This window comes from Diabrotica undecimpunctata, chromosome 1, assembly GCF_040954645.1.
Source record: "Diabrotica undecimpunctata isolate CICGRU chromosome 1, icDiaUnde3, whole genome shotgun sequence".
NCBI classification, from domain to species: Eukaryota; Metazoa; Arthropoda; class Insecta; order Coleoptera; family Chrysomelidae; genus Diabrotica; species Diabrotica undecimpunctata.
In genome coordinates this window covers 7,518,389-7,534,939 of record NC_092803.1, presented here as the reverse complement: position 1 = coordinate 7,534,939, position 16,551 = coordinate 7,518,389, and the positions used below count along the sequence as shown (strand labels likewise).

The window sequence follows — 16,551 nt, the reverse complement described above, 5'->3', positions numbered from 1 at the left end:
AGGTTTAGGAATGTGTTGGAGAATCGAAGGACCATTCAATACTGAAACCTATTTACATATATTGGATAATGTGATGTTGCCATCGGTTAGGGAAATTTTCCCCAACAATAATTTTATTTTCCAGCATGACAACTGTTCAATCCACACAGCCCACCGTGTACGGGATTACCATATGGAAAATAGCATTGAAGCTCTTCCATGGCTCTCTAAAAGTCCAGATATTAATCCAATAGAGAACGTTTGGGGACTTATAATCAACAAAATACAAAAATTAAATGTAGTTCCCCAAAACAGGGATCATTTATGGACCATCATTGAAGAAACCTGGAAAAGCTTGGCCGAAGATGAAAATTTGTCACTAAATTTAATAAACTCAGTTCCCAGAAGATTACAAGAAGTGATTAATAATAATGGAGCTTTGACAAATATTCACTTTTCGAATTGTAATACATATATTTAAATTCCACACTTGTTCACTGCAAAAATTACTAATTTTTTATTAATTTCAAATTAAATTTTAAATTTTTCCAGTGGGTTTCATTTACTGTAGTATTCCACAACTCAATACAGTTTTGTGCTACACTTTACGAGAAACCAATCACACCTCTCGATTTGAAATTAAACATAATAAAATCGTAGACTAATTTTCGAAACCAAATTCAAGAATTCCGCTCTAAGAATTGCAAGGCAAAAACAGACGTTGATAAAGGTGTTAAGAGAGACATGGGGAATCTAAAAATTGCATTCCACAACATATCTCTTCAACTAAGCAAAATTCTTAGCGAATTGGTTTCTAGTACTCGTACAGAGTATATCGAAATAACAAGGAAAAGACAGTTAAGATTTTATTTCACGTATAGGGAGCTTGCGCATCCGTTTATACGTATTTCAGCCCAATAGGCATCATCAGAACGGCTTTATTGGGCTTTATTGGGCCCTATTGGGCTGAAATACGTATAAACGGATGCGCAAGCTCCCTATACGTGAAATAAAATCTTAACTGTCTTTTCCTTGTTATTTCGATATACTCTGTACGAGTACTAGAAACCGATTCGCTAAGAATTTTGCTTAGTTGAAGAGATATGTTGTGGAATGCAATTTTTAGATTCCCCATGTCTCTCTTAACACCTTTATCAACGTCTGTTTTTGCCTTGCAATTCTTAGAAGGCACAGATTAAAGCGGAATTCTTGAATTTGGTTTCGAAAATTAGTCTACGATTTTATTATCAGATGTCGCTACATTGCGTCTATACGAAGCCATGTTATAGTTGCTTCCTAAGACAGAAAAGATTTATTTCACGTTCAGAGCGCTTGCGAAAGCCGTTCTGATGATGCCTATTGGGCTGAAATACGTATAAACGGATGCGCAAGCTCCCTATACGTGACATAAAATCTTAACTGTCTTTTCCTTGTTAAACATAATAACAAAGCATATAGACGCTTAGCGTCTAAGCTTAGCGCTAAGCGTCTATATTCTTTGATAATAATTTAAAGTCATGTCTACATTTATGATCTATCATTATTTTTGAATTGAAATATTTTCATAAATTATAATAAAACACGAATCAATGTATGAGTACTGAGATAATGGAAAATTTCAAAATTAATAGAATTTTTAAGATGTATGTTTAAATAAATGTTTAAATATAAATGTGACTGACTGATCTAGAATGCTCAATATTGTTTTAGTTTTTAATATACTAAAAACTTGCGACCTGTCGTACAGCCCTACTTTTCGCTGGTTTGATATAATATTTTCGTTGAACTGGCAACGTTGCCTTCGAAATTAGAATGACACATGTAAAAAGCTCAACTTACACAACAAAAAAAAACACGATTTTCGGTTATAAGAGTTGTACCAGTTTTTTATGACGCGAACGGTACATATTATTTTAAAACATAAATAATGTGGTAATAATTATATTTTTTTTATATTATTTTATTTCTTAATTTATTACTTTTTGATATTTTTTTTTTTAAATTTTTTATATTAATGATGCAACTTTACGATTTTTATTATAGAGTAATTACAACAACTTATATGACGAGATAATTTTATGATGTCTGACTTGCAAAGAAAATAATAGAACAAAAGTTAAAAGTAAGAATAGAGTTCCTGTTTTCTAGAGCAAAAAAAGAGAAATGCTGAAATAAATCATCCGACTTCACCTACCACCCGTCAAATTAGATGTGTTTCTTTATCTTGCAGAAGTTCAAGACAAACCAAGTTCCGTAGTATATCCGTATGCGGTTTGCAGCAATGACTCAAAACTTTTTACATCGCCAGAGTGTCGGCGAACAAAGTTCTACATACGGCCAGAACTTCAAAAAGACAATCCGTTATTTCGTACAGAAAACAACAGCAAGTTCTTCTTCGCCATCGGCCCATAAAAGCTGTTCCTTGTATTTTTCATAAGACAATTTATCTAAAAGTAACTGGTGAAATATTTAAGGCAGTTTTTACCCTTTAAGACTCGCTTGTGACAGTGATTTTTCCAACTTCTTATTCCGACACTGACGTATAAGCAAAAAGAAATCAAGACAGTCGGAGCTCGCAGTTTTCTTTTTCTTATTTTTCCTCCGTTTTGTACACTGCGAACCAAGTTTACACGTTGATAAATTTGAAAAGCAGATGATGAAATATTTAACTTTTCACACTCTTTGCTATGTTCCGGAATATTTTATTTCGTTAGACGTCTGGGAACTAGATGGCTGGTTTGTGTATTAAAATATATCGACTTCTGTTCTTTTTCTTCTTAAATGTCGTTTTAGTATCCAACTAGAGAATAACGTCATTAGGCTATGAGGAAGTTTCCAGAATTATTAAAAGACTGTTACGTGGGTGCTTTTTGAAACTATATCTATAAATATTTTTTCTATGACTAATCTAAAAAGTATTTTTTATGCATTAAATCGTGGTTAGTCAACGTAGTATGTTGTAAACAAATTGGTAATTTTACTAGTGTAAAATTGTGAACCCACCAAACTAATTCAAGTTAGCCGTGATAGCTTCATTTTTAAGGAAAAAAAACCACATGTGAATGAAGGAAATTTGGCAAGCAACAGATTCACTCTTAAATAGTATATTAAAAAATGTTGAATATTCCTTAATCAGCAGTCCGATATTTTAAATCATTCTGTATATTTTTATTCTACCACGAACGTCTCCAATCTTATTATTTAATCAATTCGATATCATTAGTTACAGAAAACAACAGATATAAGCCGTTTTGGAAGTATGAGCCAGCAAAAAGGAGACATGGAAAATTATACCCACGTTATCAGATGATTAAAGAAAGTGGAAGGATAGAGACAAAGGAGAAATTTATAAATATACATTGCTGACGATGATATTATGAGATTTTCCAAAAGAAGATTAACTGTATTTAATTAATGCTGATTTTCGACATAAATTGAGTATTACATTCCTTATATTTGGTCGTAAATTGATACGTATATTATTTAAAAGGTATTGCGTTATGCTAATGACGAACGATAACGCCTTTATCAAAGAAATCGTATAAAAAATTAACGTAGCACTGATTATCAATTAGTTTATACAAATGAAACAATCTGATATTCGTCAAACGTTTAATTAATCATAAATTATATCATCATTGATAAAATAATACAAAATCAATATACCAGAGTATACGCACAAGTCATGAAGTCATGCAGTCAAGACTATGACTCATGACTGTTAAGAATGTGCTAAAATCAAGCCGAGGTATTATACTTTAAGAATGAGCGGCTTTTTCCAAAGCTGATAAAAGGTTGTATCTACATCTCTCTTCGAACACCTTAGTATCGACTTTAAAGGACCAGTGCCTTCGAGTACCAGTAATCGTTATATTCTTACGGTAATAGATGAATATTCCAGATTCCCATTTGCTTTCCTATGTAGTAACATTAGTGCCAAAACAGTAATCTAGAATTTAAATAATTTATTCATGGTGCTTGGAATGCCTGCTACATCCATTCGAATAGAGGGACTCAATTTCTATCAACCGAAGTCAATGAGTTTCTCAACTCCAGATGAATAGCAACAAGTAGAACTACTGCTTATAATCCTCAAGGAAATGGTCAAGCGGAGAAGTTAAATTATACTGCCTGGAAAGTTATTCAACTGTCCTGTGAATCTCATGAAGCACCTATTGAGACTTGGGAACAATACCTACCAGTTGTGCTGCATTCCACCGGTTCATTGTTGTGTACGCCGCACGGATGTTTGTGCACACACGTGATCTCCAAATGGGAATACAATACCGTCATGACTAGCAGAATCAGGGCATGACTTGATGAAAAGGTTTGATCGGAAGAACAAATACCAGCCTATCGTAGAGGAAGTTGAGATAATAGAGGCAAACCCTAAATACTCTTTTTTTAAACTAAAAGACGGATGCGAGACCATAGTGTCTAACCGTCATCTGGCTTCAATTGAATAAGGTAAAGGAGAAATACTAGATTTTCCAGGTCAAGGATTAGTGTTCGTAGGGGACCCACATCAGTTGCATTCGAGCCTTAATGATCCCGCATCCAATTATTCCACTACGCAAAACATGCAGCCTCGGACAGATACGCCCATATCTCCTTCTCTGCCGGATTCATTGCTTCTTAAAGAATCCACCTTCAGAGTTCTGAGCGAAGCTCATCGTCTCGTTCAGTGGTGCCTGGAAGATTTGAAAGAATTCTTGATTTACCACGATATTTAGAAGAATATAGTGTGGGAGAATGATTTGATATTAACTTCCTTTGTATTGCATTGGCTGTAGCCTTTGAAAATTGTGGCCAACCTCATTTTTGTTTGACATAAGTCAGTGTCACTGCCATGTTGTTCTATTTTCTATTGCTTTTGTTTGTTGTAATCTTAGACAAGGAAAGTGAGAGGACAGGTAACACCCATTTAATAAACTTTCTTTTGCCAGTTTCGATGTGACCGCCTTGTTTTGTGCCTCTACGTTGCCAATTACTACCTCCCGTAGGGTTGCCAGCTCTACTGATTTTTCAGTAGATCTACTGATTTCGACTTCAATTTACTGATTTACTGAAACACTATATCGATTTACTAAAAAATATGTAATAATAAAATCATGTTCAAAAAATAATCATAAAAACCTGGCAACCTTTCTGGTGCCAGTCAAATCTGGTGCAGGCTTCAGTCAATTCGATACGTTTACGCGTCCCCTCCCTTTTCTTGACTAAGGTTGTAATATATCTTATATACTAAAACGCTAAGCACTTTTCTTGTCCACCACTTTACTCAAAAACCATATTGGAACATTAAAATATTTTTTCGGAATATTATTAGTATTACGTATGAGATTGTCAAGATATACTTTTGGTACAAAAATTCACTTCCGGTTTTGAGATGACCGGAAGTTAAAATTTACTTTAAGTTTTAGGCCCCACAATGTATATATGGATCGAAAGGTCTCGTCGAGACGAATCTAAATATGTACTTCCGGTTGCGATCCGACACCGGAAGTGACCCGAAACGCGCATAAATAAAATAAAAATAAAAAATTTCATTTAAAAAACTCGATGTCGAGTTGGTCCGCTAGTACAATTTTATGTTGATTAAAACCTTATCATACTATAGGTTTTGCATTATTCCAATAGTCTTCCCCAGTTGTTTGTATTCCACATGCAGCTCGTCATCTGATTGGATGGCGGTAGGTACGATGTTCTTCTTCTTCTTCCTATGCCGTCCCCATTAACGGAGGTTGGCGACCACATTTTTAAAAGCTTCTCTGTCTTTTGCAACGTGGAATAATTCGTCTACAGTCATGTTTGTCCAGTCTCGAATATTTCGCAGCCATGACTTCCTCTTTCTACCTATTCCCTTTTTGCCATCGACTCTACCCTGCATGATGACCTGCAGAAGACTATATTTACTATTTCTTAGTATGTGTCCAAGGTATGCAGTCTTGCGTACTTTTATCGTACGATGCGAGGTACGATGTTAAAAAGTAAAAAAATCAACCCAGAGGTGTTATTTTTTATGTTATATGCAATGGTGATCTATTAAGATCTATTATTTAGAAAAGAGAGTAACAATAGTAGTTGGATTTTCACTGTAAAAGTAAATAATTAAAATCCAAATGAAACTGAATAGCAAATTCTGAAGCCAAAAGGAGAAAGTTAAGAGGAGCATGTTAAGCGGCATTCAACGCCGAAATGTTTGTCACTTAATACGGAGAATCACTGTGGAAATGCAAATGAAGACCTAGTAGGAAAACGTTAGGCAAGATATGTCTGGAAAGAACTTAAAATTGTAATGACCTATGATAGCAACCGTGGTGAAAATGAGAGTGGGTGGTGGTTGAGTCTATAACATTTTCAGAGAATCAATGTGCATTAACGAAAGCATACCTAGATTATATAATCACCATACGTTTACATAGACACTTTCACAAATAAATAAAAACAAAATACAATATTTGTCGCGTTTACGGTTTCATAGCCACTCCAGGAATACATTTAAATAATAATATAAGTCAACAAAAAACAGATAACCTGTTCCGCACGTCGCTATTAATTTATCGAAGCGTGTTGATAAAGTTCAACATTTTTGTGTTTATAATCAGTCACATTTTTGTTGCTGAACGTGAACGTATCGTTTCTCGTTTCGAAAAAATAATACAATGGCAGCAGTAGGTAATGTTTTGTCAAGAGGATTTTCTACAACTACAGCGAGGAACGTCATCCAAAATGTGACCGTCATTGGTGGCGGCTTGATGGGATCTGGAATTGCACAGGTATTTTATTTCGTCTAAAAAATCTAATAAAACCTTAGTCAAAAATATGTTTAAATTTAAATCTTTAAATTTTTATTTTGTTTACTGTGATAATACTAATGTTTTTTTGTTCCTCATTACTTCTTCTTCTGATGACATACTCTATTGTTGAATGTCTATTAATTGAATCCGAATTGTTAAATATTATCTATATCCCGATCTGTGGAACCTATTGTTTAAGGTTGATTCCGAAAGTAGTGTAATTTTCTATTAATTTGTCATTGCTTTTCGATATCCGATACCAACACTATTCGCACAGATTCGAACAAATGGTAGACGATCATTCGACAGTCAATGGAAATATGATAAAAAATAAATAATAAGGCAAACGGAAGCGTCCTACGTTCCTACGTAGCTCAGAGATATGAATCAATATATTAATATATTATATATTCGCTTTTTGCCATGTTGTACCAGTTTGTTTCCTTATGTTATAGTTCCATTTTAATTTTGGACATTTTCTTGGTCTCTGGAAGCCTCTTGGATACCACAGTGTAATTCTAGTGGACCACCTGTTATAAAAACAACCTATTTATAATATTGTAATCGTATTTAGTTATTTTATCAACTTGTGCGCTCACCTCGCCAGCTCTCCTGTTAATGTGTTTGCGACCCTCCACCCCATAATCTCTCTCCACACCGCGAATTTGCCTTTCGGCAAGTAAAAACGGGGTGTGGTGGACATCTCGAAAACGAAAAGTGCGTGCTGCGTGAGTGATAGATGCGCTTGTAAAACCGGTGTTTTGTGTTAAACCGTAAACAGTTTTATTTCTCTCAATACCTCTCAATATCTTTGTTACTACCTCCTAGCACTGTAAAGCTAATGATATTTGTATAACTCTTTTTAGTATTATCAGAATTGCGATAATTATCAATGTAAGAATCAGCCATTAAGTTCACTATAAATAGATCGAAGGAAAAATACGTCTTAAGTGTTTTATTGCTTCAGTGGTCCTTAATAAATATTTTGAAGTAATTAGGTGTTCAACTATGCCTCTCTGAAATGTGGAAAGTTTGATAGTAAATTTATCCTCTCCACCACCACCTATTGTGAGTTCTTCTTGCTAAATGTCTGCCCACTCCCATTTTAAAAATTTAATTTTGTGGAGTACATCAGCAAGCTTGGTTTTCTGTCTGATCCATTCTATTTTTTTTGATCTCTTTGTATACCTAGCATGCATCGCTTTTTTGACCTTTGATTGACCTTGAGTTTCGATATAATCTCTTTCTTTAGTGTCCAAGTTTCGCAGTCATATGTCATGATTGGTAGTATACACTGATCGAATGCTTTTTTATTCAGGTGAAGTGGTATCTTCGATTTGAATATAACTGCATTTCTACCAGAAGATGCCCAAGCCAGTTTCATTCTTCTGTTAATTTCTGGGAGTAAGGAGCCAAATATATGTATAAATTGTCCCAAGTATACTCGTCTACTGTCTTAAGTGCAGTAGGTATTGTTTATTATTACATCTTGGATAAAAACTAGCTGGTTGTACATGGTTTTTGTTTTTAGAAATCAGAACGATGTCGTCTTCAAATCTTAGATTGCTAAGGTATTCTCCATTAATGGATATTCCTTTGTTCTGCCAGTTCATTTTGCTAAATATATGTTCTAGGGTTGCAGTGAAGAGCTTTAGTGATATTGCGTCTTCTTGTCGGACGCCTCTGGTAGTAAGAAATTCTGGAGTTTTTTCATAAATTTTTTTCCTGAGCTTTTGCTTGTCTGTATATGTTTGCTAAAGTTTCTATGTACGGTTTCTCAATACCTTGGTTGGTTAAAGCTTCTATTAGGAATAGAAGCGAAAGCCTTCTCAAAATCTATGAAGGTTAATGCTAGCGGTATTTCATATTTTATAGCTCTACTCATTAGTTCTCGAATCGTATGGATATAATCCATGGTATTAAATCCACTTCTAAAGTCAGGTTGCTCTCTTGGCTGTGCAGCATCTAATGCATTTGCTAAGATGTTGTTGATGATATTTGTGAATATCTTGTATATGATTGGTAGTAGACTTATGGGTCTATAATTTTTGATATCCTCCTTGCTAGCTCTCTTATGATTGAGCATTATGTTTGCTGTATTCCTGTGGTGTCGTTCTTGCTAAAATTTTCCAGGTTTTTTTTTGCCAGCGTAATTAAGCAGTTCCACTGTTATGCTATCTATTCCAGCTGCTTTACTGCTTTTCATTTTTGTAGTTGTTGATTCTACTTTTTCCGTAAGGACTTCTGGTATATCTTTTTGGTTACTGATTGCTTCGGCAAGTGCTTGAGGGGCTTTGTATAGTTCGCTGTAAAATTTAGTCGCCAGTTGTATTATTTCATTTCTCTCTGTAATTCTGGTGTTTTCGTTTGTTAGAGCAATGATTTGCTTCTGCCCAATGATTAATGCTTTTCTTGTTTTCTTATAGTTTTTTCTATTTTCGATTGCATTTTCTATCAGTCTTTCATTGGATTTTCTATGTCTTCCTTAATACATTTCTTTATTGTATTACAAAATTCCGTATATTGTATTCTCTGCATGTTGCTACTTATTTTCATTTTCCTTTTTTGTTTTAACAATATTTTGACAAGTTCAGCAATATCAGACAGTTTACTATGTTCATTTTGTTGTTGCGGGCCTCCGATTTCTTTGGCACTATCAGGGATAATTTTCATTAATTCAGAGCTGTCGATTTCTTCATGTAATCTTTCATCAAGCAAAGAAATAATCTTCACCGTAAAGAAACGGAAGCTTGAGTACTTCGGACATGTCATGAGGCATACTAAGTACCGGCTGCTACAGTTAATAGTCCAAGGAAGAATCGACAGTAGGAGGGGACTGGGAAGAACACGACACTCATGGATGCATAACCTGCGACAATGGTTCGGACTAACATCGACCGAACTGTTCAGAGGTGCCGTAAACAAAGTCAAAATAGCCTTGTTAATAGCCAACGTCCGAAACGGATAGGGCAAAGGAAGAAGAATCTTTCATCAATTGTCCTTTGGTAGTGATCTGAGTTTTCTATTAGATTGTTAATATTTATACCGGTTACTTTTAGTTTTGTGATTAATTTTATGCTTTCCAGTTTTAGATCTAGAACAATTTTTGCTCTGATTAGTCTATGGTCGCTGCCTGCTTTAAATTTATTTATTACACTGACATTTTTTATTGTAGCAATCTTGCTGGTAAGAATGAAGTTAATTTCGTTCTTAGTGGTTTCATTTTGTGCTACCCAGGTCTATTTTCTGGTTGATTTTTTCTTATAGAATTTATTTGCAATTGGCATGTTTTAAACACCTTATTCTTTTTACCTAGGTGTATTACTTTTTATAAGCTTTGCTGATATGCGTAGACTATTGTGAGAACAAGTGATGGACAACCATAATTTATCAGTTTCTTCTGACCTTATATTAACATTGCTCATTGCTTACGTTTTACATGTACCAAAGATTAAGTTGGTTGATAAGATAGTCGAAATATCTTGTTTACTGTTCATGTACTTATATTACGTTATCTGTAAAAGTAATTGGATTTATATCTTGGCACTAACCATCTCAATTAACGTAAAAAACATGTTTATTTTTCTGTTAAACTTTTAAAGTTCAAAGTATTTATTATATAAAAAAACATATTTTATTTGTTTATTGATAGTCAAAATTACGAATCCATTTATAGAATTAAACAATTTTTTTCGATGAATGTTTCTGTCGCAAGGTTATATTTTATTTTGGTCATTTTTGTTCAATGGATATACAATAGCTTTCATCTTATTGAGATTCTTTAATTGAGACAATTTGGCCTTTTTTCAATTTCTATGGCTTGTCAGATAATAATTCATGGAGTTTTTAAAATCAATTTTGTGACCTTATAAAGATGGTGTTGACCTAGAGCTAAACTTGAATCGGAACTACGAACATCAATGGAATGTTGATAAATCCTATTTTGAATTCTACAATTTGTTTGACCTATATAAGATCGGGTGAAGTCTGCATAAGGAATTTCATAAATCCGGTGTTTTTTATTTGGAATTTTGTTTTTGATTGATCGGAAAAGAGATGAAAGTTTTTGTTGGGGTGTAAATATTTTCTTTATTCCTCTTGATTTAAGAATGTTGTCGATTTTTTCAATAACACCTTTGATGTAAGGAAGAAAAGCTTTCGTTTGATGAGGGTCTTAGTCGTTGGGTTAATATTGAGTGGGAGATTGATGTCTGTTCTGTAGATGCTCCTATTGATGTGATTTTCCGGTAACCGTTTTAGATGAGAGCTAGTTTTAAACTAGAGACAGCTCAGCGGGTCTACTTGCATCTTAGCAAAGGCGTATTGTTCTGGAGACAATGGTATTAATGACTGAATTAATTTGTGAAGGTGGATGATGAGAGTTGGCATACAAGTACCGATTGGTATGGGTGGGTTTTTGATAAAAAAGTGATAAAAACCTTCGGATTGGTTTTTCTTTATGATAACGTCAAGAAACAGTAGAGATAAATCAGTTTCTACCTTCATCGTGAACTGGATGCTAGGATGTATACCATTCAGATCTTTCATAAAGATTAATTACTATTTAAATGGGAATAAGCCACAATTAAAGGTTAAAATACGTTTATTGACGTTTCAATTTCCACTTCGGAAATCGTTCTCAAAATACAAACATTAGTAAATTTCATAAAGATATTGCCAATTACTGGAGATAGTGGGGAGTCCATTGGGGCACCATTTATTTGTCTGTAGAATTGATTTTGAAAGATAAAATAAGTGTTGGAGATACAATGTTTAATGAGAGATAAGTGGTTTTACTGGATACTGCATTTAGTTTTCAGAATATTTAGAGTTTCGTCTATAGGAATGTTTTTAAAGAGTGAAACGATATCGAAACTTATTAGAATGTCTGACGGTAAAATAGGGTATTGTTCAAAAAGTTCGACAAAATGAATAGAATTTTTGACGAAGGATGAATTATTTTCGGCGTAAGGTTGTAGAATGTTGGCCAAGTTCTTGGCCAATGGTTTTGTAACGCAGTTGTATGCACTGACAATGAAACGCAGGAGAAAGAAGATCAAGTTTGTGAATTTTGGATAGGTCATAGATTCTGGAAAACTTTTCCCGAGAAATTAGAGATTGTTTTATGTCAACAGGAAGAGAGGTTTTATTGAAGATGGCTTTTGGTGTTTTCTCTAGATAGATTGTTGGATTATTAGGAATTGGTCTGTAATCTGGAGTATTGATAAGATTTGAGAGTCTAATAATATAAAAAGAAGTGTTTAGGATATCGGTGGAATTTACGGTATCGGCGGGAAGAATAACTAGATTTGGATTTGACTAAAGATCTTCAGTCAAATCTTTTTTCTCGGATTGGCTAATGTTCAAAGTGGGAAGCTTTGAGTTTCTAAGAACTCTAGCGAAGAAGAAGACATCATAGAGGATGTCGAAATCTCGGCACAGTGATAATGGACGTGGTTAAATCCGAAAGCCTGTTAAGTTTAATATTGATTCTTGTAATATTATTAATCTTAGGTATTAGTAACCAGATCTAGCTACATTCTATTGATGTATTTGCTACGCATTTTTTTATTTAGTAAGATCAGGGCTGCTTCCTTAAGTTTCACATTTTTGTTCTCTGCTTCTTTCATGACTATTAATGCATCATTGTTTCCAAAACCAAACCCAGCAACACTCAGGATAGATCAAAGAACTGCTTTTATAAAATACCTACCTTGTTAATGCAACAATTTTTATTTGAGGGAAACTTCAAGACCACTAAGTTTTAGAATAAGCAAGCATGCGTTATGAGTGTATTAAAATTACTGCAACATTTGAGACAAAAACATTTCCAATAGTTTGGAAACTCTTCATCACTGGTTTATATTACCAGTTGTTCCATAAAAACTGTGTAATTGATAAATTTCAAGCGGTGTATAGATAAAAATATATGTTCATTTACTTTATGAATATTTAAAATATTTTTTCTAGGTTGCAGCTCAATCTGGTCAAAATGTAACCTTAGTGGACGTCAGCTCAGATGTCTTGAAAAAATCAGAAAGCAACATTCAAAACAGTCTTGGTCGCGTCGCTAAAAAACTACACAAAGACGACCCAGCTGCAGGAAAAAAGTTAGTAGATGATGTACTATCTCGCATCCAGTACTTAACGGAACCGCAAAAGGGAGTACAGAACGCAGATCTGGTCGTAGAAGCCATCGTAGAAAATATTGATATTAAACACAAACTATTTAAGAGCTTAGACGAAGCTGCACCAGAAAAAACTCTATTCGCCTCCAATACTAGTTCTTTATCTATCGCAGAAATCGCTTCCGTGACAAAACGGTTAGACAAGTTCGGAGGACTTCATTTTTTCAACCCCGTACCTATGATGAAACTTTTGGAAGTCATAAGAATTCCTGAAACCAGTGACGAAACCTACAATGCCATGATGGCTTGGGGCAAGTCCATCGGCAAAGTCTGCATCACCTGTAAAGATACTCCCGGATTTGTGGTCAATAGATTGCTGGTTCCTTATATTGCTGAAGCTGTTCGTATGTTGGAAAGAGGTAAGTTTATACATAATTCTTCTCTTAGTTTATTGTGGTGATTGCTTATACTATTAGTTTAGTTCTGTGTTGTCTTTTATCATTGACTGCATAATCATCATTTAGTTAGACCCAATTTTAGAACCTTTCAGCTTAATAGTTGCCTGAATAATTATTGAACTTTGATCAGATAAAAGGCCTTTTCGTTTATTCGAGCCTTTTCGTTTATTCGAGCATTCAACCTTATATTTATTTTGAATAATTATTTACTAAAGTTCGGACTACCAGAGACTCAGACTTCCTGGGTCGTTTAACCCCAATGCTACTACTCTCCTTCTGTTTCTTGGGCATATCTTTCTTCTGATCTCTCTTCATCAGATGTCTTTAATAATCCGTAGTCGGGACCCGTTATCAGGTACCTTCGCGACAAGCTGTCGCCGGGATCAAATTGCAAAAGCCGACAGGGGCGTCATCAGGTCATTTAGGTTTTAACAATTAGTGCCTTCTGCCTCTCCTTGATCAACTTCCTCCTCTGAGTCCTCGAAAGCTCTTTTATCTTGGGTTCGATATTGCTAACCCCTCATACAATTGTCCAGGGGCTTAGTTTTCCCCTGCTTCTTGTTTACCATCAGAATCAATGGATTCTATCTCCCTAAGTGGTATAGCTGAGGAGGCTGAGTCATTGGTTACTGGTTTTCCCTTCCTCTGTTTTGGTGAAGAGTCTCAGTCGGCTCTTTCTATTGGTTTTTTTTGTCGTTTTGTGTAAATTTAATTCCCACGAGTAGCTAGGGAAAGGGTGGTCCACTCCTTCAGAGAGCCGCATACATGAGTAAGGCTGTATACAATGGGTTTTCGCCCTGTTCTCCAAGGAAACAGGGCGAATGATACTGTTCATGATACTGTTACCCCCAGTATCTTTCATGCTTTAGCCATGGTAACTTACTGCTTAAAAGTAGGGTCGAGCCGTTTCTTGGTCGAGAGTCCCATCCCGCAGAGTGCTCGGAGCTCTCTTAAGCCTCCTCACCGATGACAAGGTCATAACGCTTGCTTCCAGAGGGAAGTTTTGTTATCTATACCGTACAGAAACTTGCATGCTTCTTTTTTTTTTCGCATACCTAATTTTATATTAATTGACCTTTTTAAAATTTATTTTATCCTTACTGATATTATGCATCCTTGTCGAACTCCAGATTTTAATTTGAAGTTTTTCGAAACCACATTATTAACTCTTACATTAGCACTATTATTTACATATAGTTTTTGTAATAAATAGATTAGATGTTCTGGCGTACCCATTTCTCTAAGTATATGCCACATTTTATCCCATTTTACGGTATCGAAGACCTTGGAATAGTCAACAAAGCATAAATATGGTTCTGTGTTAAACTCTCGAGATTTTTCGATAATTTGACGAATATTAAGAATATGTTCTCTTGTTCCTCTACCTGGGACGAATCCGCATTGTTCTTGGGAAATTTGTGGTAAGAGAATTGATTTTAGTCTTTCATTGATGATGGTTAGAAGTACTTTGCTCGCATGTCATATCAATGCTACTATACGGTAATTAGTGCAATCTGTTGGTGAACCTTTTTTATATATGGGAATATAAACGTGAGTTTTCCTCAGTCATTTGGCCACTTTCCGCTATTCCAGATCTCATTGCAAATTCTGAGCATTATTGCCGTCCCTAATTTTCCCATTTCTTTGAGTGTTTCAGCTGTTATTCCATCTTTTTTTGCTTTTCTGAATTTCTTAGTTTTTTAATTACCGCCTCAATTTCTGATTTTAATATTTGAGGTTCTTTTTCATAACTTCTTTTCTCTGTATTATTGTCTGTGTCGTTGTTAGATAATAGTATTTCGCAATATTGTGTCCACGTTTCTGCAATACCATCTGGATTTGTTATGGTGTTTCCACTATTATCTTTGATGATCTATGTCTGCGATTTGAATTCTCTCGCTAGATACTTGACTTTTGAGAAAAGTTCTCTAGATTCTTGGCGGTTAGCATGTTCCTGTAGTTGAACACATATATTTTTAATATAATTCTTTTTGTCCCTTCTGCAGAAGTGTTTTATTATAGTTGTATTTATGGTACATATCTCTATATCTTTTTGTTTTGAATTTTATGTGCCGTTTGTAAGTTTTCGTCCTTCTTTTACAAGATTGAGAGTTTCTTCAGTCATCCAATATCACAACACAAATCTAAAAATGTCACATTTTTCCTTCTTCGAGTACCATTACCATTATCGATCATTCGATAATCATCTCGGCTACGATATGGCTTTATTGACAGCTCTAAATATTGATGTAAGTAGTCGATTTTCCGTACCATTGTCTTCAGTTTTTTAAGTCATGGTTTTACAGACTACCTCATAATATGACCGAAGTATTTCAGCTTGCGTCTTTTTATTACACTTATTGACCAATTGTGTTATTTGGTTCAGCTGTCTACGAACCTCCCGATTTAACCGAACCTAAGTCTGTCGACTCAGCTTTTCTTTATTAGTGGTCTATATATCGACATGTTTAAGCATGGTGTCAGTTAATGTGGACACACTTGGACAGAGTCCACGGCTTATTCAACTGTTAATTTCTACTGTTGGATCTCAGTTCTAATTAATATATAATACTACCTAAATACACGAGTTTCTTCACTCTTTACATTAATTACCGATTGACCTTTTATAGCAATTACACATGTAGTTGTCCATATTTTAAACTTTTGGTTGGTAGACTTTTTTAATTGTTGCCTGAAATCTCCTTTGATTTCCTGTGCAGGTGAACGAATCTGTTACGCTTAGTTTAAATTCCATTACAATAGTTTCTATGAAATTGTGCTTTCTCGATTTTATTTTTCTGTATTAATGCATAATATTTTAAAACAAATTTCTAGGGGACGCTTCTGCTCAAGATATCGACACAGCAATGAAACTAGGAGCTGGATATCCAATGGGACCTTTGGAACTAGCTGATTATACTGGTTTAGACACTGGTGTGTTCATTCTTGAAGGTTGGCATAAAAAATTCCCCGACAATCAACTTTTTAACCCAGTAGAGCTCCAAAAGAAATTTGTAAAAGAAGGTAAACTAGGAAGGAAAACTGGAGAAGGATTCTATAAGTACACAAAATAAGATATCTTGTTTTTATATTGATTTTTAATATATTTTGTTAATTTTACGTCTCGCCTTTTCTTTAGGATTCATTAATCATTATCTAAAATTAAATAATATAAATGACTTGAAC

The 16,551-nt window shown here is 34.6% G+C and overlaps 1 protein-coding gene across 1 annotated transcript; it reads left to right on the top strand.

The window, feature by feature from the left end:
- Positions 1-6,548: 6,548 nt before the first annotated feature.
- Positions 6,549-16,485, top strand: LOC140444477 (probable 3-hydroxyacyl-CoA dehydrogenase B0272.3). The gene is made up of 3 exons (XM_072536237.1): positions 6,549-6,758; positions 12,750-13,326; positions 16,201-16,485. The coding sequence occupies exons 1-3, from the start codon at positions 6,645-6,647 to the stop codon at positions 16,437-16,439; spliced, it is 930 nt and encodes a 309-aa protein (XP_072392338.1). The 5' UTR covers positions 6,549-6,644; the 3' UTR covers positions 16,440-16,485.
- Positions 16,486-16,551: the final 66 nt, after the last annotated feature.

Excerpts from the sequence above, each read along its gene's own strand:
- LOC140444477 (XM_072536237.1), top strand. The coding sequence starts at position 6,645 with ATGGCAGCAGTAGGTAATGTTTTGTCAAGAGGATTTTCTACAACTACA. Across the intron at positions 6,759-12,749 it reads TGGGATCTGGAATTGCACAG|GTTGCAGCTCAATCTGGTCA; the intron begins GTATTTTATTTC and ends TATTTTTTCTAG. Across the intron at positions 13,327-16,200 it reads TGTTCGTATGTTGGAAAGAG|GGGACGCTTCTGCTCAAGAT; the intron begins GTAAGTTTATAC and ends ACAAATTTCTAG.